The sequence below is a fragment of the Dreissena polymorpha genome, chromosome 13, assembly GCF_020536995.1.
Source record: "Dreissena polymorpha isolate Duluth1 chromosome 13, UMN_Dpol_1.0, whole genome shotgun sequence".
Classification (NCBI taxonomy): Eukaryota; Metazoa; Mollusca; class Bivalvia; order Myida; family Dreissenidae; genus Dreissena; species Dreissena polymorpha.
In genome coordinates, this window is record NC_068367.1 from 75,471,543 (window position 1) to 75,493,214 (window position 21,672).

Sequence of the window (21,672 nt, forward strand, 5' to 3'; positions counted from 1 at the left end):
TATTAACAATAACACTTACCTGCCGAACCACACATAACAATAAGCGGATAATTTTACATATTTGTCCCTTGTGTTGTACTTACATTTGAATGTAAACGTAATATGATATGCTTACAACCCTTTATTAGTGCTTTTAACCACAAGTTTAAAAAATACTGCCTTGGTGTTTGACCTGTTTAGTTCAGTTATGAATACAGGCCATATTTCATGGTAGGTTATGTTTTGACTAGGTACCATAATGGTTATTGTAAAGCCCACCTACTTCATCGAAGTACCATATGGCCTAAATTTTGAAAATAAATTGTCCGTAAAGTAAACTCAACTGTCCAAAAAGTTTCAATTTAATGTTGCACCTTCAGTCTGTATTATAATATAACAATGTACAATAATCAGTGACAACTGTATTATTTAAGAAAGGAAAGAAGGACAATTAGCAATATTATGTAACATCTGTAATTTCTGTCATTGACAATGACTCAGCATTTCAATATGGCATTATTTCATACTCATGAGGGTAGATGTGAAAGAAAAAACATGTTTCGTGCTGTTTTATTGGGCATATAGATAATAGTTTAATGGTATTGTAAACAGCGAGAGGTGCCACCACTCTTGCGCCTATTTTTAGACCAAATATGGTTTGACATTGTGTGTTATTGTTAAATCGATCCCTGGCATAAAATTTAACATGATTTTTACATCAGGTGCTTTAAAATTTAATCTGAAAGGGCACAATTAAACTCAATGATTTAAAATTTGCTTTGAAGTTTAACTAATCGTCAGAAAAGAGGATATTTCATTTGTGGTGGTGTTAAATAATATTGACTAAAGCTTAGCGTGACCATTTTTGAAGGTTAACTGTATGCAGTGTAAATATGGGAGTTACATACACTTGGAAAGTTGTCAACATGTACAGAACTAGTACTTGAAAATTATGTCAGAAAACAAGTACATGTTTTGAAAATTAGATAAGCATTCAGTAAAAACAGATGTTGTCAGTGAAAACAGGTTTTAAATTTGATAATTAGACAAGAAACCTTAAAACATTGGACAGTTAAAACAAAGATTTCTGTGTTTTGATTCTGTTAATTTCTAATAGGATATTGTTTTGATGGATTTTATAATGTGATAGAAATGTAAGAAGCCAAGTTTTGAGTGAAGCAAAGAAACACAAAACAAATGATTATTTGACAGGTTTTTAATGGCTTTGTTTTGTGTTTGAAAGCTTTAAGCTCACTGAGTTAAGCCAATGTTTCTCTCACCTGTAGGGTAATGGTGAGAGGTCCCTTCACATGGGGACTTGTACAATAATTAGTTATTTATATGTATGTTTATGACCATGAACTTCACATGCTCAAGTAAAAAATAAACTATTCTGTTTAAAGAATAATAATAATAAGAGAAACATTTTTTAGAGAAGTAGGATAATACGTTGATAGTCTACTTTTTCATAAAACATTGAAGTCAACAAATTAATGCACAATTCATTTCTCATAAACTAAATGAATTTCTTATTATTTGAAAGTTCATGAACCAAATGTTTATGACCATGTGATCAAGTTCATGAACTAATTATTTCATGAATGACACAGTTTATGAACTGTTTAGCTCACAAAATACTGTTCATGTTTCAGTTCATGAACTGCTCATCAAAGAACATTTCACATTGAATTTTAATGAACCAATTGAGTCAACAAACTGCATGACTTCATGAACTTATGAACACATACCTGATTACCATGATATGAGATTTAAATTTTGAATCCCTTTTTTGCAACCATGATGATTATGACAGCACATTTTAAAACTGGGGGCTATAAAGGATTGCTTTTTCCTGAACAAAGAAAGTCTGTCCCACTTAAGATGGTTTTAAGATAAAGGTTTTGTGATCAATAAAATGGTTTCTTTTGTTTAACAAATTTTCATGCAGAAAAACAGAATGCGAATTTCCATTCTTCATTGTTTGTTATTTTCGGCGCCAATGTTATGAAATTGTGCCCACTGTTGGTCGTTTTTCTGCCAAGTTTGTTGGGATCTTTTGAACTTTATGTTATTTGATAGCAGAATAGTTCATAAAGGACATTAATTGTTTTGTCCTTTATTACCCAATTCTGTAATTGAACAGTTACCTAATGTACTGATTTTAGAAATAAACAACAACATTAATAAATTATTGGAAGAAAGTATTTATATATAAAGAATTGTTTATTGTTTATAGCTATTTATTAGATAAAATGGAAAGAATTACACATTTTTGTGAGTATAATAAAGTATTTTTATGAAGCAAATTTTAACTGTTACATATCAGGATATAAAATATCAGTAATCGAAAAAAATGACGTAAACTATTTTGTTCTGGAAAAAAAGAGACAAACTTGTAGAAACTTTCTACAATTTAAAGGTTAAACAGACAAACATTGATATACTTATGTCAGTGAAAACTCAGAGGATGTGACTGTATTTAAAGACATTTAAAACTGATTTACAAGATTGTCAATCATAATTTTGTGAATATTTGCTGTTGCCATGGATATACTACAGTTTCAAGAACTGTTTGGACACCATCACAGTGTGGATACTGTTCCACATTCCCACAAGTATGTGTGTTACATGTATCTTTCATTTCCATTTTAACCCTTTGCATGCTGGGAAATTTGTCGTCTGCTAAAATGTCGTCTGCAGAATTTCTAAAATTAGCATTTTCTTCGATTTTTTTCAAAGAATACTATCAGAATAGCAAACAGTTTGGATCCTGATGAGACGCCATGTTCTGTGGCGTCTCATCTGGATCCAAACTGTTTGCAAAGGCCTTTAAAATTCAGCTCCAGCGCTTTAAGGGTTAAGGCATTGAAACTGGGATCGGAACACACATTGATTTTGTTTGTATAATATGTTAAATGTGAATTTAAAAATGTTTTCATAAATAATTATTGCTAATAAGTTTAAGGTAGCGTTTATTTAAATGTCTATTTTAAGGTTTGTCATTGCGTTATGCATGCTATTTGCGTTGTCAAAATCAGTCTACAGAATTTTCCTCCCCTCAGACTTCTACTCAATCACACCCCTGGAGTGTTTTGTTAAGTAAGGTTCTGTATCTTCAAATCTTCTTATTAAATGTGTATGCCACATAGGTGCAATTTTCTGTAATAAATGTGGCATTCCTAAATGATACCTATTATCACGACACTTATCTTGTTTTGGTTGCTACTGAGGTGTGTTAAATTGGTGAAGTGGAGCACAAACTTTCCAAATTTATTGGCAAATACTTTCACCTCATTCCTGTAATGTAAATATTCATTTACATAGTTATGTCCCTATGGCGAACTATTCATTTTTTAGTGCTTACCAGAGAATGTAACTTTGTTTATTGAAAACATGTCAATGTTCATCATCCATTTAATTGTAATTTCCGTAAAAAAAAAACCACTTATTTATGTGATTAATGACATTATAAGACAACTGATTATTAGCATTTTTCAGGAATAAACAAAATATAGCAGCTGCTGAATATGTGACTATAGGGATGTCAGTAGAATACTGCGTCATGGCATAAAATAACAATAAATCGGTTAATTTTCAGAAGCTGTGTTTGGTTAAGGTTGTAATCACATAATAACTAAGGATTCTGCTTGATTTCTTTCTAAATTGTCTAGTTTTTTATTTAAAAAATCTTTTGTTTTAATTGATAATTACAACCCAGTGATAAGAAATTTCTAACAAATGTTGAAGGTTACAACACACTATAAAATGTCTGCAATTTCAGATCAACTAGAAGCCAGTGATAACACAATTATCATGTTGACACTTATTGCCAATTAATGATTAGTTACGCCAATTACCTATTACGGTAAATAAATCTGTTTACAGAACATCATATTACATGGTTGCCTAATCCACTTGGCTTACTTCAAAATTTTTCGACAAACTGCACAGGCTAACTGGGAACAACACCTCCACTTTACTTTTCTCGCAGTCTATACATGGGGACATATTCAGTTTTGCCCTGTCTGTTTGTTCAGGTTTGTTTGCGTCAAATTTTAACATTGGCCATAACTTTTGCAATATTTAAGATAGCAACTTGATGTTTGGCATGCATGTGTATCTCATGGAGCTGCACTTGTTAAGTGGTGAAAGGTCAAGGTCATCGTTCAAGATCAAAGGTCAAATATATGATGGGGGGACATAGCGTTTCACAAAAAAATCTTATTTCATTTAAATTTAAATGTGTGGACTGACTGCACAGGCTAATTTGGAACAACACTTTACGCATGTGCATTAATCCCCCCCCCCATGAGGCTCAAATTATGTCTGATATAAATTGGTTGCTGTAAAATATACTTGACAGTAGATATTGATGAATGAAACCGGCTCACATTTCTAACTAGGGCAGAATTCAGTTTCAATACTGGAGAAAAATTCATTCTTTGGGCAGGGTTAACAAAACATTGCTTTATATGGATGTGAAACTGTTCACATAGACCTAAATTTAAATAGTGAACAATTGTTATGCATCAAAAGCCTGAGTTCTGGACTTCTGGACTTAATGTTAATCTTTGAAGGATCCTAGACATTATTGTTTTAAGATGTGTACATTTTAAGACACTTGTTATTTTTGCATGCTGCTTTTCTTTTGTGTTGGATACCAGTGTAAATGTTTAAAAAATATTTGCATTTGGTTCACTCAATTTAGAAATTCCATAGATTGCACTGCAAATCTTCTGATTTTATATCATGTTTATGTAAAGAAGATCATGTACTGTTGTTGTGCTTAAAACTAGAAACATTTCTATTGAAGCGTATCACAAACTTGTAAAAAAAACTCTGTAACATCAAGTAAACTCTCACTTCTGTCCGTGTTCAAAGCGAATTTCTACACACATTCCCCTGTAAGATCCTTTTTAGTTAAGCTCTACATAAAGGCTTGTACTTGTAATCCACACATGGATAGCATATGGTCCTTGCTCTGGGAAAATGGGGCTTAATGCACGTGCGTAGAGTGTCATCCCAGATAAGCCTATGCAGTCTGCACAGACTAATCAGGAATTCAGGAATGACACTTTCCGCGTTTATGGAATTATTCTTCTAAAGGAAGTCTTGTCCCAATGAAAATTCAGTCTAGGCAGAAAGTGTTGTCCTTGTTTGCAGTCTGCACAGGCTAATCTGAGACAACACTATGCACATGCATTGAACCCTGTTTTCATAGTGCGTGGTTCATAATGTATGCACAAACCTCACCTGTGAAAGTGTGGGCAGTTTGGCCACAGGTAGACACCAGTTTAAACACAGCTTATGAAGAAATTAATGATGATATTTATCATTGCAATAGACATGCTGTAGTTGGATGCAACATGGCTGACAGATAAGGCCAAAAAAAAACATGCCCCAAAAAATGTGGGTCGGTAGGTAGGCTTTTTTTTCTTTCTTACCACAACACTTAATTGAATATTTAACTGAATATGAATGTCATTATGTTCAGGTATCAGCAGTGTGAAATGCATGACGACATAGTACTAACTTTCAGATATAGTTATTAACAAAAAGATGTTTGATCCATATTGTCTGTATCTGTAAATTACTGTACAAATAAATATTCTTTGAAAACTTAAGACTGCATTTTGAATAAAGCATTTATTGACTAGAATAAATGTCAATAAAACAAAAAATTAACAAAAATAACAGTTCTGTACGATTCAGACGCTTTCCGCAATTGCGTAAATTTCGGACATAAAATTCGGATGCGGATTTTGTAACAGAAAAACTTTTGTCTTTATCAGTAAATTACTGTACAAATAAATATTCTAAGAAAACTAAAGACTGCTTTTTGATTCAAGCATTTATTGACTAGAATAAATGTCAATAAAACAAACCATTAACAAAAGTAACAGTTCTTTCTGAACGATTCAGACGCTTTCCGCAGTTGCGTAAATTTGGGACATAAAATTCGGATGCGGATTTTGTACCAGAAAAAACTTTTGAGTCGGCGGTTAAAAACAGGGTCGGTCGGGTAACCGGAAACAAGACTTCTTTTTTGTAGGCCTAAGTTGCCAACTTTGTCTGAGGTCATTCCTTGTTGGCTCAGAATGCTTTTGTATTTTAAATGTGCTTTGGGAAAAAATGAATTAATATATGTGTGTAATGTATTGTCCAACAGTAGCCTGTGCAGTCTGTATAGGCTAATCATGGAAGACACTTTCCTTCTAAACTGGATTTTCATTAAGAAGAGACAGAAAAAATCCATTAAAGTGGAAAGTGTCATCCGTGAGTAGCCTGTGGGGAATGCACAGGATAATCTGGGACGGTAATTGATGGACATGCATTAAGCTTAATTTTCCCAGTGCTCCCATTATAATGTTGCCCACCCATTATAATGTAGTCCACCCATTATAATGTTGTCCACAGCTAGGACAAAGTGGTGAGGTGGTGTCAGCCTTGTGGTCAGAAAGGGCATCAGTTTTATGGCCCCTAATTGTGGGAGAGCTGAAATTTTAAAGAGATTTGTTCTTTCCAGGAAGCAGATTTGAATATGGCAAGATGTAGTTGATTGAAATAAAAATCCACATATAGAATCTTTGCTGGTTATGGTGCTATAATCTGATATTTTTTTATGTTAACATTATACAAATGTTTCTAACCATGGGTTTATTCTCTCTGCTTGCAGGTTAGAGGGTAACAGAATGAATATTCCCCATCGTATCTTGTCGGCGGATGGCACAACCAAGTCTCTCACTGAGTCTGACTATAGCGGGGAGTATGGGGCATCAATATCTTCTGTGGATGTAAGTAACAACTTTACCCTTGACCTCGTAGATATGCATTTGTTACAGGCCCTCGCAAATCCATGTAAAGTAAAGACCTTTTTAATACAGTCAAGTTTGAAAGGCTTCATTTTGAATTCTAAGATACTGATGAGCAGCCAACAGCATAAAACCTGAGCAGGCCACGAGTCACTAGCAGGCTGTTCTGGTTTTATGCTGGTTGCATATAGCCATTTTTACTTTGCTACTAGGCGGGAAAGGGTTTACACTTCATGCACCATTTGAGCTGTTTGGCAGCCTTTAAGGGACCTTCAACAGAAGTTTGAAACTAGCAGTTCCACCAAGGAAGCCTTACTTATTCTTACCATTACCATTTAGATCAAGAAATTGTCACAAGTCTGCTTGCATGAAACTGATAACCTTAGCAAGACCTGTTCAACATTATGAATTCTTCCCCCTCCCCCTTCTCTCCTCCCCCTCCTCACCTCTCTCCTCCCCCTCCCCCCCTCTCTCCTCCCCTCCTCCCCTTAACCACCTTGCCACCATGTTGTTTATCTCCAAGAATAAGATGAAATGGCCCCATCAAAAAAGGTAATAAATCACTGTAGTTGCCTTCAGAACCACAACATACAAGATTTGGCCTTTTGATATGTAATTAGAACCTGACTTAATTAAGGTCCAATCTCAAGACTAATTTTTTTTTCGAGTCAAGCTTTGACTTCATAATCTTGGCATATTGTTACACCTTTTGGATTCCTCAAAGTTCCTCAAATTGCACAAAGTAAATTGTGCAATAAATTTCCCATACAGTTATGTCCCCACCAAAAAAAAAGCTTAAAGCAAAAGTGGTGTGCTATTGTTGGTTTTCCAAAAAACACATCAGCATTTGTTTTCAAGGTCATAAAGTATACTTGCTTTTATGTAGACTTTAGTCTCAATGTTAGTTGCGTGTTTATTTGCAATGAAATGTGATATGTGTCTTTTTGACAGGCCTTTACAAAATGGTGATATTGTCAGTGATTGTTATTGCGTCATTTTCCAAAATGATTTACATTGTATATAATTGTGTGTTTATTATTATTTGTGTGATTGGCTAATCTTTGTATAGAAGTATTTTGGAAAAATCACTTGTATTAATCTTGATTTTTGAAGGGTGCAGGATATATTGGTTATATATAATACAGCAATATAACACTTAAGGTGTATGCATGTGTTTTTTTTTGTTAAGACATAAGAATCATACAGAAATCTGATCATCAGCGCAGTTGTTTATAGCAAAATCTTGGCCTACATTGGCTGTATGTAACTGTATGCAATGACATATGACTCATCGTCCAAAACATTGACCCAGTTACATAAGCCTTAAAAATAAAACACGAAACCGAAAGTTGGAAAAAAAATGAATTACAGTAAAAATGCAACAATTCCAATTTTCTTATCAGTGTGTAATTTTTGTTCAGTTTTTTCAATGTTTAAATTGTCAAATTTAAATTCATGTTAATCTGTTGATACATAATAGCTGGCTCTTCTTTTTAAAATGTTTATTGGATTATAAAAGTTCTACACGCAAAAATAAGAATTACAATATGGAAGTTGTAATTGAGTGGGATCAAGAGAAAGAAGTGGTTGTACTTGATGACGTAGATAAGATGTGTTTGTGGTTTGAAATATTTATGCCCCCTTTGAAGAAGAGGGGGTATATTGTTTTGCACATGTCGGTCCGTCTGTCGGTCGTTCCGTCCACCAAATGGTTTCCGGATGATATCTCAAGAACGCTTAGGCCTAGGATCATAAAACTTCATAGGTACATCGATCATGACTGGCAGATCATGACCCCTATTGATTTTAAGGTCACTTAGTCAAAGGTCATGGTCAAGGCCACGATTGGGGGGGGGGCATATGTCTCCGACTGCGGAACACTTGTTCTATAGAACTTAACAGTATATCTTATCATCAATCAATAGATAGATTATAACTTTCAGAAGGCCATGAATTATCCATTTTCCACTTAGATATGTACTTTGACACATTAATGTAGAAAAATACATTTAATGAAAGACATTTCTTACTGTATTCAAGTTTTGAAGGCCTCATCTCAAATCCTTTAACTCTTTCAGTGCTGGAACCGAATTTTGAAGGCCTTTTGCAAACAGTTTGGATCCAGATGAGACGCCACAGAATGTGGCGTCTCATCAGGATCCAAACTGTTTGCTCTTCTGATAGTATTCTTTGAAAAAAATTAAAGAAAATGCTAATTTTAGAATTTCAGCAGACAACATTTTAGCAGAAGACAAATTTCCTAGCATGCAAAGGGTTAATATACTGATGAGCAGCACACAGCATAAAACCTTGCCATCAGACTGGGAGTTACTCGCTGGCTGTTCTGGTTTTATGCTGTTCACACATAACCATGTTCACTTTGCTTCTAAGTTTGAAAGAGTTAAAAAAAATACCATACCTATGATACTTGAAATCAATACAGATAATTGCTATCAACAATCCTTTCACATAATGATGATGACACTGTAAAGGGGCCACAGCAGTAAGTGATAAAATATTTTTGTTATAAATTGAAATTGTTCCAAATGTTTTGTTTTGTAGTCAGACTTTTCACTATAGCAGAAAGTGTATTGTAGCCTATTAAATGTCAAGTGGTCTTAAGTGTTTATGAATAACAGTAAAAGTGGAATAAATAAGGAGATGGTGACTCCACCCTTGCAAGTAAAACATTGCAATGTGTATTCATACTTTAAGTGAGCATTCATAATACACCTCTTTTGCAGGAGTGAGAGTTTTTTGCTTTTCACATCATAGGCTTTTGGTTCTTTGGTCGACCATTTCCTTTCTGCACAATGTCTATAGAACACATTGATCATGAAAGTTTGTGAACTCATGGTTACTAGGTTAGAAAGGAAAAAGCCTTTCCATTTTTCTTTCAGCCAGTCAAAGGCCAAGGTCACAGGGGCTTTTAATATTAAATCTGTTTCTACACAGTAACTTGAGACCACTTTAACCTAAAATCATATAAAAAAATTATTTAAGGGGATATTAGACCCAACATATCACAGGTCAAGGTCATAGTAGTGTGTTATAAAAAATATCATTACAGTACACTCCACGCGTTTTCCCCAAAAAACGCGCTCCCTCCGCGGGTTTTTTTCTGCTAGCGAGTGTTCACGCGGCGTTGGAAGAGCGAGGTGAACTCGATAAAACGCTCGGCGTTACGCCGCGTTCGCTAATTCCCGCGGCGTGTATTACTTTAGGCTAGTCGGTAAATGCAGACACTTTCCGTTCTTATCAGTGATCGCCGCGCAACGCCGCGTTAGCAGTGTGCTACTGGGCATGCCAAAAAATAAAAACATTGTTATAATAAATTGTTTAAATACTGTAGTACATGTATAAAAAAGATAATTGTATAGAAAATTAATTCGTATAAAAATTATGTTTTTTAATTCACAGGTTCGTCTACAATATGAATTAGTCTAATATAATACATTTGACAAATTAATATTTAAATCATAACACATATGACACAAGAATAATGTTCCGTAAAATTTCCAAATGAGAATAATAATTAGTAATCCGAAACACACTACGATTTTTAATTGTTAACACGACGTTTACAAATGCTTCCAATATACAGTCATCATGTATATATTTCCCGACAAAAGCGCGCGAAAATTATGCTGCAATGTACAAGGTCAAGGTACAATGTATACTCCTGCAAAGCGTGCGTGTATTGATTTTTTTATACAAACTTTGTAGCGCAGAGAACATTAAATTTTGTTGATTTCGGTTAAAAGTTTCTTTGGTATTTATTAACGAAATTATATCGCGAATAAGTTGATATTTCCTCTAAAATAATTTCAAATCGAACACGCCGAATCTTTATCGTTACGGTATTTTAGTAGAGTAATTATTTTAACACTAATTGTACTGTAAACTGAATAAAGAAGACATCTGGGCGGAACTGGATTTTAAGTGTTTGACGTTATGAAAACACGCAAAGCTTGTCTACTGACCAATTGTGTAGACTGCTGTCTGCGGTGTTTTGACAAAAGGGATTAACATGTGTGAATGTCTCTCTGCCGATTTGGTCCATAATTACTGGTAAACATTGTTTAGAATGTCGACGCAACAAGAATACAACTGTGAATATTAAATGCAATTATCAAGTCAATAGTTACCACCTTTTAGCAATCAATGGAATAACCTACAAACAAAGAGAAAATCAATGCATTAGCGAGCAGAGAATTGACTTTGTTCCAACAATTAAAACCATTCCTTATGCATTCGTTGAACGTGTTCACTTGAGTAAGTTATGCCTTTAGACAGGAAGCGGCTTTTCTTTGATTACGTCAAACTGTCAATTCACACAGATTTGCGAGATTTTTAGGGTTCTTGGTCATTTGTATACATGTTCAGTATAGAAAATCACCCACTAACATGAAAACTTTGGATTAAATTATCAAAATAAAAACAATGTTGCAAACTGTGTTTATATTAATTGGTAAGTATTAGTTAAAAGACGACGTTTTGTGTGTCGTAAATCAACAAGTTTTCTATACAACAACAACTACTTCTACAACCACGTCGGGATCGATCTATCTTGGTTGTTTTTTTTTATTGTAAATATTATACTACATGTACATGTATGTACTTGTAATAAATGTAATTTTATTTGAAAATCAGGAAGTCAAACAAAATTAAATTGATCGTTATCTCGTAAAACGCGGAGTTTCCCCCGCGTTGCCAACGCCGAGGGCCGCCGCGTCGGCTTATCAGTTTTGCCGATCGTTAACCGCCGCGTCCAAAATCATGCAAACGCCGCGTATAGCGGGATTTTCTTAATCTCCCTCCAGGTCGAAACCCGCGGAGTATGGAGGGAAATTGGGGAAAACGCGTGGAGTGTACTGTAACTAACAATTACAAATTTGCTTGCATGTCTATAATACTTAAGTATATAAGTACTTCCAACGTCTTTAATATTTTATTCACTTGACTGATCAAAGGTGAAAAAAGCAGTATGGAAACCTATAAAAGTAAATTAAGTACTCTGTGTGTCAGCTTGCCCTAATGGTTTTTTTATGATGACATTTCCTGCATATTTTCCACTACGTTACATAATTCAGACTTAAAATCTGTTTTTATGGTGTGAAGAGTTGAGTACAAGATTATATAGCATGATAAGTGTATAATTGTACTAACTCTGGTTATAAAAGCAAAGGATTTACATTGCTTTGCATGTGCTATAGGTTTGTAGCAAATCTTTTAAATTGCATATTACTGCAGTTAAAGTAGAATTTGAAATACAGCCATAAAACGTTTAAATAAAAGAATGGCAATTTGTTTTGAAAGTAACCTTCATACTTGTAAAAACATTTTGTGTTAACTTTTGCTAAAAATATTAAGTCCATCATCTATTACGATTATAAGAAACAACAACAGTTGAACATGTCACTGAGAAAAAGTTATTTAAAGATGAAGTGACCATAAATGAAATTAAAGTAAATAGTGAAGTGATTATTATATTTTTATGGTTTTGCATGTACAAAAGTACAATAAATACAATAAAAAGTGTCAATTACTATTGCATGAAACTTGTACATTAAAATTAGTCAAAGCCATAAAACCAAGTAATAAAAAAAGAAAATTAAAATTGATTAAGGTGTTGCATATCCATAAGCCAAAATAGGTGAGCACTGATATAAATAAAGCAACATGGCTACCTATAAGAAAGTTATTGTTTTTGGTGGGGTGGAGAAATATACATGGGGTAGTGTACCCAGCAAGATTTCATAACAAATGTCATGTTTTGCCAGGATTCCTTGCCTCAGATAGCAGGCCAGATAACACCAGCCAGAAACAATGAATATCATAAGTACTGTCTGCATCTGGTTAGGGAGAATTACCTCTGCTCCTTAGACCTGGGGCCAGCTAGGCTAATGAAAGACATTGGGTTTAGGATCCCATCTGGTCAGGTAGCACTACCTGTGCTTCTTAGAACTGGGGCCAGGCATTTAGGAAAGCAATTGGGTTTAGGGTCCAATCAGGACTGATTTGAAGTACATTATGAGCTTTAAAATTTGCTTCGTTTTGCAGCTGATGTTATATAATCATTTCGAGGAATTGGGATAGTGTTCCTTTCATCAGGAAAAGGAATATGGCATTATTGCAATTTGTCTGGTAAAAGTTAACATTGCTTTGTGGTTAAGAGATTCCTTTTTGGGGTTCTTGACCTATTGAGTTATTACAACTAGTATTAATTAATCAATAATTATTTTGGAAGCTTATAATTTATAAGGAAATTTGAAATTCGGTTTATTTTTTTGATTAAAGAAATAATTGGACTTGCATTTAATGAATTATATGTTAACATTCTGTCTGTATTACTGAATATTCATTTTTAGCTCATCTATTTTTTGAAAAAAAAATATGAGCTATTATCATCCAGTTAAGTTTTGCGTTTAGGTCCACTTTTCTCATAAAGTATCAATGCTATTGCATTCAAACTTGGTACACTTACTTACTATCATCAGGGGACTGGGCAGGCTAAGTTAGATAACTCTGGCGTGCATTTTGACAGAATTATGTGCCCTTTTTATACTTAGAAAATTGAAAATTTTGGTTAAGTTTTGTGTTTAGGTTCACTTTATTCCTAAAGTATCAAAGCTATTGCTTTCATACTTGCAACACTTACTAACTATCATAAGGGGACAGTAAAGGACAAGTTGCATAACTCTGGTTGTCATTTTGACGGAATTATGGCCCTTTTTTGACTTAGTAACTTTGAATATATGGTTAAATTTTGTGTTTAGATCCACTTTACTTCTAAAGTATCAAGGCTGCTATATATGCTTTCAAACGTCAAATACTTTCATGCTATCATGAGGGTACTGTACCTGGCAAGTTGAATTTTACCTTGACCTTTCAATGACCTTGACTCTCAAGGTCAAATTATAAAATTTTGCTAAAATTGCCATAACTTCTTTATTTTTGATTAGATTTGAATGATACTTTGACAAAACAACTCTTACCTGACATACCACAATAGACTCCACCCAAACAATCCCCCCCCGAATCCCCCCCCCATTTTTTTTTTAAATAAAGATCATCTAATAAATGACCACCACACCCTCACACTGACCCCCCCCCCCCCCCCACCAAAAAAAAAAAGCACAAATATTTATTTTTTTATTATTTTCTTTTTGAAATACCGTCCAACCATTTGGCATTTTTTTGGTATTTTTTTGGCATTTTTGGAAGATAATGTAATAAATGACCACACCCGCAAGGCAGTGCTTTTGTTTCTTAGTTATTATAAATGGAGAGTCAAAAGTCATATGATATTTCTCTGTCAGCTGATGGACACTTCTTTTGGTTTACTTGCATTTGAGTCCCCCCCCCACCCCCTGTGCCCCTGTTCAAAGAGGATATAATTCACGTGCTTAAAGTGTTGTCTCAGACTAGCACAGGCTTATCAGGGACAACACTTTCAGCTGTTATGAAAGTTTTTGTTTAAAGAAAGATTCTTCTTACCAAAAATCTAGATAAAGCGGAAAGTGTTGTCCCTGATTAGCCTGTGTGGACGACACAGGCTAATCTGTGACGACACTTAATGAATATGCATTTAATCTCTGTTTTACAGAGCTACGGTGATTTATTTATAAATCACTGAAACAAATGATAACCTCAACCACATGGCTGTACAAGTTTGGCCTGACAATAGATAGATGTCTCAGATAACAGTAGGAGTTTTATCCTGTTGACTTAACACATTGGTATATCAAACTGTCTCTCGTCAAATAAATTGATTTTACAAACAGTCCCAGCTGATAAGCAGTTGGCCTGATTATATGTCAACTCAGGTCATAGTGGAACTTCTGTATGGGATACCTGAAATGAGTTATGTGTAGACATATACTGAAACTAAATTCAGGACAAAGAAAGATGTCATACTTTATCATTATCTTTCAAAGATTGTTGTGCATTGTGCAGGGAAAGAATAATACACTGTGAACAATATTCCAGAAAAATAATTGTGTTTACTATAACCAGTTTTATGATTTAATATTAATCAATGGATGTAAAGACATTAAAACAGGTTTGTTTTTGTCATTTTGTGCATTTTGTGCTGTACTGTCGCTTGCCTATAATTTTCTCACACATTATACTAGAACAAATTGTTTTGTGAGACATTTAAAATTGGAACATGGAAAGGGCATTTAAATGTCACAGATTGTTATTTGGATTTATTAATTAAAATATATCAGTCTTTTTGTCAAAGCCCATCAAACTGTTCACAAGAAATATAGATTTTAACTGTAAGTTGATAAGTTGTTATACATGTAACACAATTGAAAATACTATGTTTAATGTCAAACTTCCAATGTGACACATGTCGTTATAGTCATTTCATTTTTAAAGACATTCATTCACTTATTCACTCACAAGAATCACTCACTCCCTAACTCACTGTATTTTATTGCTCATCATTTAACTATTCTTTTATGCATGACTAAGTTGCATCTAAAAATAAAGAAAAAATACTCATAAAATAATACTCATTCTTCAATAATTATTTTTTGCCCCTTTAAGATACAGGCAAAATTTAATGTCGGACCAACGTATCTCCAGTTATGTTTTCATGGCATATATAGCAGTGTTGCACCAATAATGGCAATTATGGTCGGTGTACGGAAGAAACCCCCTCCAGAAGAAACCCCCCTTCGCTAAAAACGGCAGGGCGGAAGAAACCCCCTTTCATAGTTTGCATACGCGGAAGAAACCCCCTCGCTAGTTTTGCATAGGCGGAACAAACCCCCTTCGAGTTTTCAGACAGGCGGAATAAACCCCCTTCCATAGCGGAACAAACCCCCTTCCAGACGATTTAGTTACATTTAAACGCACGGTAATTGTTTACAGAAATTCACTTTCATTTTCAGAAAGTTCTCGGGAAGCACGTTTTTTTGCATGATTCAATTTTTTTTTAAAGACGAATGCTTCGGTTATTATAGGAAAATATGTACGAAATATCTTCGTCACTATCGGCTCTGGGCGCTAGTTTTGTGTGTTTGTTATTTTTATCAATCAAGTACAAGTTAACGCATATAAAATAGTATAATCTCACTGAAACGCGTGCAAGACAAATTCACACGAGCATCTCATCATAAACAACTTGTGAACATACGGCCGGTACACCTCTTTACTCAGCACATAACTGTTTGGAAATAGATATTCGCACCTTCATTTAATTATATAAAAGGTCCTTTAATGTACCGGCTATTGTAGATAATGATGAGAAGTTGTGTCATGATCGGCGCCTTTGCGGCTTGTGTGAAGTTATGTACAGTTTTTTTTAATTACATTTGCTCGATTAATTGGTATGTATATATATATATACACATCGTTGGTATTTCGAATATATCAATAATGGAGATCATCAAGAACAACAAGGGTGGGCAGAAGTTGTGTTACTAGGGGTACTGCTACACGAAGAAAGCAAAGTCAGCGGTTAGCCAGCGTTGGGAGTGTGACCAACGGGGTTCACAGAAATGCCATGCTATTGCTACCACTGATCTAGAGGTAAGTAATATTATACCATGTACTTATACTAAAAAATAAATGAGTCTTTTTCTACAAAACCCATGTATTGCTATTATTTTTATATAATATTAATTTTGCATAAAATTCCAATTCGTCACATCTGAGTATCGCTATATTAGTCATATTAACATTTTTAAAAAGGCTCGGACGAATTATATTATAAGTAAAATGATTGACCTGTTTCATCGATATGTATGCTTTATGTTTCAGCTCACTGTAGTGAAGTCAGTGACAGAGCACACCCATGCCGCCGACATGTTCAAGGGAAAGACTTAACACTTAGGAAGGGGGTTTATTCCGCCTGTCTGAAAACACGAAGGGGGTTTATTCCGCCTGTCTGAAAACTCGAAGGGGGTTTGTTCCGCGTATGCAAAACTAGCGAGGGGGTTTCTTCCGCGTATGCAAACTATGAAAGGGGGTTTCTTCCGCCCTGCCGTTTTAAGCGAAGGGGGTTTCTTCCGAAGGGGGTTTATTCCGGTAATCATTATGGTCAACCCTGATTATACTTTGATGTCTCCAAAGCCAAATATCAATTTAATGCCTCTGAGAAGGCCATGATTCATATGTATGACTCAATGGATCCATCTGCTGGTGTTTTTGCAACAGCTGGGCTTTGATGTTCTGTCCTTGATACATTTCTGAAGACTGAAGAATAATAATTTCGATGGTAAATTGAAACAACAGCTCAGCTTACACCTCTGTTGTTGACTTACTTGGTTTTTGTGCTAGTTTTCTTACATTGGTTGAGTCTGGCGCTTGTAATAATTTTCTATACTTTAAAGTTGCTCTTTTGGGGTTACGGTGTATAATACTTATAGCATTATTTTTATTTTTATTTATTCCACTGTGGCACATTAAATTGATAATATTTTGCTAAAGTGTGTATGACAAGTGAAAACTGCTAGTATTTACCATATAAAAATACAGCACAGGTTTTTGGTGTAAGTCATTAATGAAAAGAAATTTCATCAAGATTTCTCCCCCTTGTTTTGGTATTACAAATAGCAAACAACATACAAATATGAAACTGTTCATAAATCAAATTCACTACATTGTCTGAAAGTAATTTTACATATATAGTATAGCTGTTACAAATTAATTGTCTATGTAAATAAAACTGTACAAATTGTCTACAAAACATCCAATATTTTTAAGAATCATAATATGCATAAATCATGCAGTATTTGGCAGAACTTGCAGACACTTAACCCTTTCAGTGCGGGAACCGAATTTTAAAGGCCTTTGCAAACAGTTTGGATCCAAATGAGAGGCCACAGAACGTGGCGTCTCATCAGGATCCAAACTGTTTGCTATTCTGATAATATTTTTTGAAAAAATCGAAGAAAATGCTAATTTTAGAAATTAAGCAGACAACATTTTAGCAGACGACAAATTTCCCAGCATGCAAAGGGTTAATGGTTGCTGCAGCCTTGCTCTTGCCTCCGTAAACAAGATCATAAACCAAATAATTACATCAAGACTTGTTTATTGGTAACAGAGATGTGGTTATTTACATAGAATAACTCATAAAACCTGGTTGTAAGCAATAATTCATCTTGTATCATATATGATTGTCAGACATAATTACAGTGTGTTCTGGTCTTGAAAAACCTTCTCTGTTTTCTGGCCTTGGTATAATTTCAAACTGTTCTGGCCTTGACATAATGTGAAAGATTTCTGGCCTAAGGAATGCAAAGAAATTGTTTTAACAAGTAACTTTTATGATGCAATTATATTTCTGACAATTCGATGTTAAAATGATAAATCCAAATTAATCTTTACTGAAATATGATTTTAGTATTACTTTTATAATACTTTGCAAATATTGCCTAAAATTTTATGATTGTGTTATTCCTGTTTTCTTGTGTTCACTTTTAACATTTACCCTTTCCCACTCAGAGGCAAAGTGAAAATGGCTATGAGCACACAGCATTAACCCATTTATGCCTAGTGGACTCTCCCATCCTTCTAAATTGGATCAATTTATTTCCAAAATTAGGGATGTCTAGTATATTTATTTCTATATTTAGAATATTTCTTACATAAATTCCTTTAAGCAAACAGCGCAGACCCAGATTATTATGCATTATGCTGCGTCTCATCTGGGTCTACGCTGTTTGCAATGTCCTTTTTTCAGGACGCTAGGCATAAATGGGTTAAAACAGAACAGCCTGTGAGTAACTCGCAGTCTGTTCAGGTCTTATGCTGTTTGCTGCTCATCAGTTTATCAAAGGGTTGACAATGAACCTTTGGAAACTTCAATCTAGTAAGAAAGGTCTTAAATTAAATTTAACTTTCTAAGGGAACTTTAAAAATGTCAAAATATGTATCTAAGTGGTAAAAGAAGCTTGAGGTTGTACCTTTAAACAATAACATGCTGTCATTTGATGTCCATAATTTGGGCGTCAGGCAAGCTGTGAAAAATGTAAATAAGTGGAGAGCATTTGCATTTTAAACCAACAAATGAGCGACATGCATGTGAACATTGTATGTATATGTACGTCATGGCTTTTAATTATGTTTGAAGTTAGATGGATATGTTTTCAGTTAAGTGAATTGAATTGTGTTTGTAATTTTGCAATAATTATTTTGTGATTATGGATTGATATTTTATAAAAGTATTTTCGAATCTTCATTGGGTTTATGTGAAAGATAAAAGAAGAACTGCCTACATTTTAAGCTTTACATTCTGAAGGATACTATATTAAACATAAAAAATATAATCCTTATATAAACAATATTTAATTAAACAAGGCTTATTCAATTGGAAAGGATTTTCCTGTGAAGGAATGAAAACGGAATGAAAACAACTGAGGTAAACTATGTATTTTGTTCAGAAAGAAATTGTAATAAACTTAATATGTTAAAACATAATTATTTTTAACTAAGTTGGTATTCATTGGTGCAAAAAGGTACCATGTGCCATTGAATTGAAATGATACTTGGTACATTTTTGCACCATTGGGGCAATATATCGTTCTATGTTAAAAGTGATATACATTATTTTCCAGAAATTGGTAGCCACCTGAGTTAATAACTTGAAATTTGCTATTTTCATGAGCCTTTACATTATTAATGACACCCATATGAAATATATATTTACCCTTTCCCTGACTCAGCAAAGCGAAAATGGCTATGTGCAAACTTGCGGTCTGTTCAGGTTTAATGTTGTTTGCTGCTCATCAGTTAAACTAAGGATTGAAAATAAAGCCTTAATATAACTTGAATTTAGAAAGAAAGGTCTTTAATTAAATTTTACTTTTTAAGGGACTACAAATTGATGCATTTTTATCCAATTGGTAACATATTTCATAAAGATGAGAAGTGACTGTGAAATCTTGACACAAACATATGACCATGAAGCTCTAAGGGATTGAGATAAAAAACTACAAAATATGTCGGTTCAGTTCAGTCAGTTATTATTGACATCCAAGTATTTTTGCTTTAGCTGTACGGTTGGTATAGCACATAAGCTTTCAGCATCATAATGAAAAAGGTTTACATGACAAAGAGCCAAACAGCTGATAAGCAAATTATATGTTGTTACTTCTGGCATTTATGCTGCAGACATTTTATTGATCCAGCTGAATGCTGAAATCTGAATCACAAAGAGGCATGCATTTGCTTGCCATTTATGTAATTTCTTCAGCCAATGCTTTTATTAACCAGGTTTTCCGAAGGAAAAAACTGGTTATTAGATTGGCGAATGTCGGCGGGCGGGTGGGCTTGGGGAACAAGCTTGACCGGGCCATAACTTTGTCAATCATTGTGAGATTTTAAAATCATTTGGCACATTTGTTCATGATCATTGGACGGTGTGTCACACAAAAGAATTACTTCAATATCTCCAAGGTCAAGGTCGCCACGACTAACAAATATATTTATTTTGAAACAAAGGGGGTTTATTATAAACAATCAGTTCAGTTTGACTTGTCTCCCTTTATCAGACTTTTTTTCAAATTGAAAACCTGGTTTTGTGACAATTTTGTCCCTTGTTAACCCTTTCCCACTTGGTAGCAGAGTTAAAATGGCTATGTGCAAACAGCATAAAACCAGAACAGCCTGCGAGTAACTCGCATTTTGTTCAGGTTTAATGCTGTTTGCTGCTCTGACATCAGTATCTAAGGGTTGGAAATGAAGCCTTAAAAACTTAAATTTAGTAAGAAAGGTCTTTCATTAAATTTCAATTTCTAGAAGACTACAAACGCATTTAAATACATATTTTTGTGGTAAAGGGCTATTAAGCAAAGCATTTTATGTTCTTATCCTGCCGTTCTAACGTATTGACTAATGTTGCCCCATAAGCTATGCGTTTTTAGCTGAAAGCAGGGATCGAGTTTGTTCTGCATAAAGTAATTAAAAGATGTTTGAAGAAACCACTATTAATATAAACCAATTTATTTAAGCTCAAGTGCATAATAAGCCTATATTGCTTATTGATACACTTTAAAGTCCTTTTCCTGGGTAGCTTCATTATTTGATGTCTAAATTGTAATTATCTTTAGGACACCCCCACAGTGGGTATCAAACCCGCAACCTTTAACCACAAGTAAACAGGCAACAAAAATAAATAATAATTTATTATATCCCTCCCACTCTTGATAAATAGCTTGTTGAGAAAACAAGAAAAAAGTTCTCTATTACTTCATCTATAAAACAAGAAAAAAACTACAGTCATCTACAAACCAAGTGAAATGGCCTTGCTTGAATTGATGTTTACTTTTTGCATGGGTGATGAAGTTGGCGCTGCCTTTATTAACATTCATACATCCACCTACACCCACACATATACATCTTTGTGAACCACATCAGATGCATTGCAGCTATTTTGCGGGGGAGACCTCATTAAAAAAATTCATGACTGCTCAGCGATTAGCTAATACAATCTTGCAGCTAAAAGCACCACATTGTTTCAATATTAATATTAGCTACATCAGTTGTCAGCTGTCTCTTCAAAAAGCAAACTTTTTTTAATAATCATCATGTCCTTCCCCTTGTGGCTAATAAGTTGCAGTCAGTCAAGCATTCTTGATGTTTATTTAAGACATTAACTAACCGGTGAGTCCTTAATAAATGTGAGGTTTGAATGTATAACATCCATAATTTCTGAGTATCTAATGTAGTTATGTAACATGTATTATTTTCTTTATCTTCATAGGAAAGTTGATTGAGTTCATAACAATTTAGCTGTCTTTGTTTAAATATTTAACAAGATAATTATGACATCCGAGTTAAAGTTACTTTCCTGTTGTTGTTTGAGCAAAATAATATTAATTATGCTTGTTTGTTTTACATTCATTACAGCAGAACTATA

At 34.2% G+C, this 21,672-nt stretch overlaps 1 protein-coding gene across 3 annotated transcripts in view; it reads left to right on the forward strand.

Annotated features, from left to right (window-relative positions):
• The window catches only part of LOC127856263 (ras-specific guanine nucleotide-releasing factor RalGPS1-like), a 116,560-nt gene that overhangs the window by 63,290 nt on the left and 31,598 nt on the right, over nt 1-21,672 (forward strand). For all 3 annotated transcript variants that reach the window (XM_052392367.1, XM_052392368.1, XM_052392369.1), the window contains exon 3: nt 6,656-6,773. In XM_052392367.1, coding sequence (XP_052248327.1) covers nt 6,656-6,773 — 118 coding nt within the window. The remainder of the gene's footprint in view (nt 1-6,655; nt 6,774-21,672) is intronic.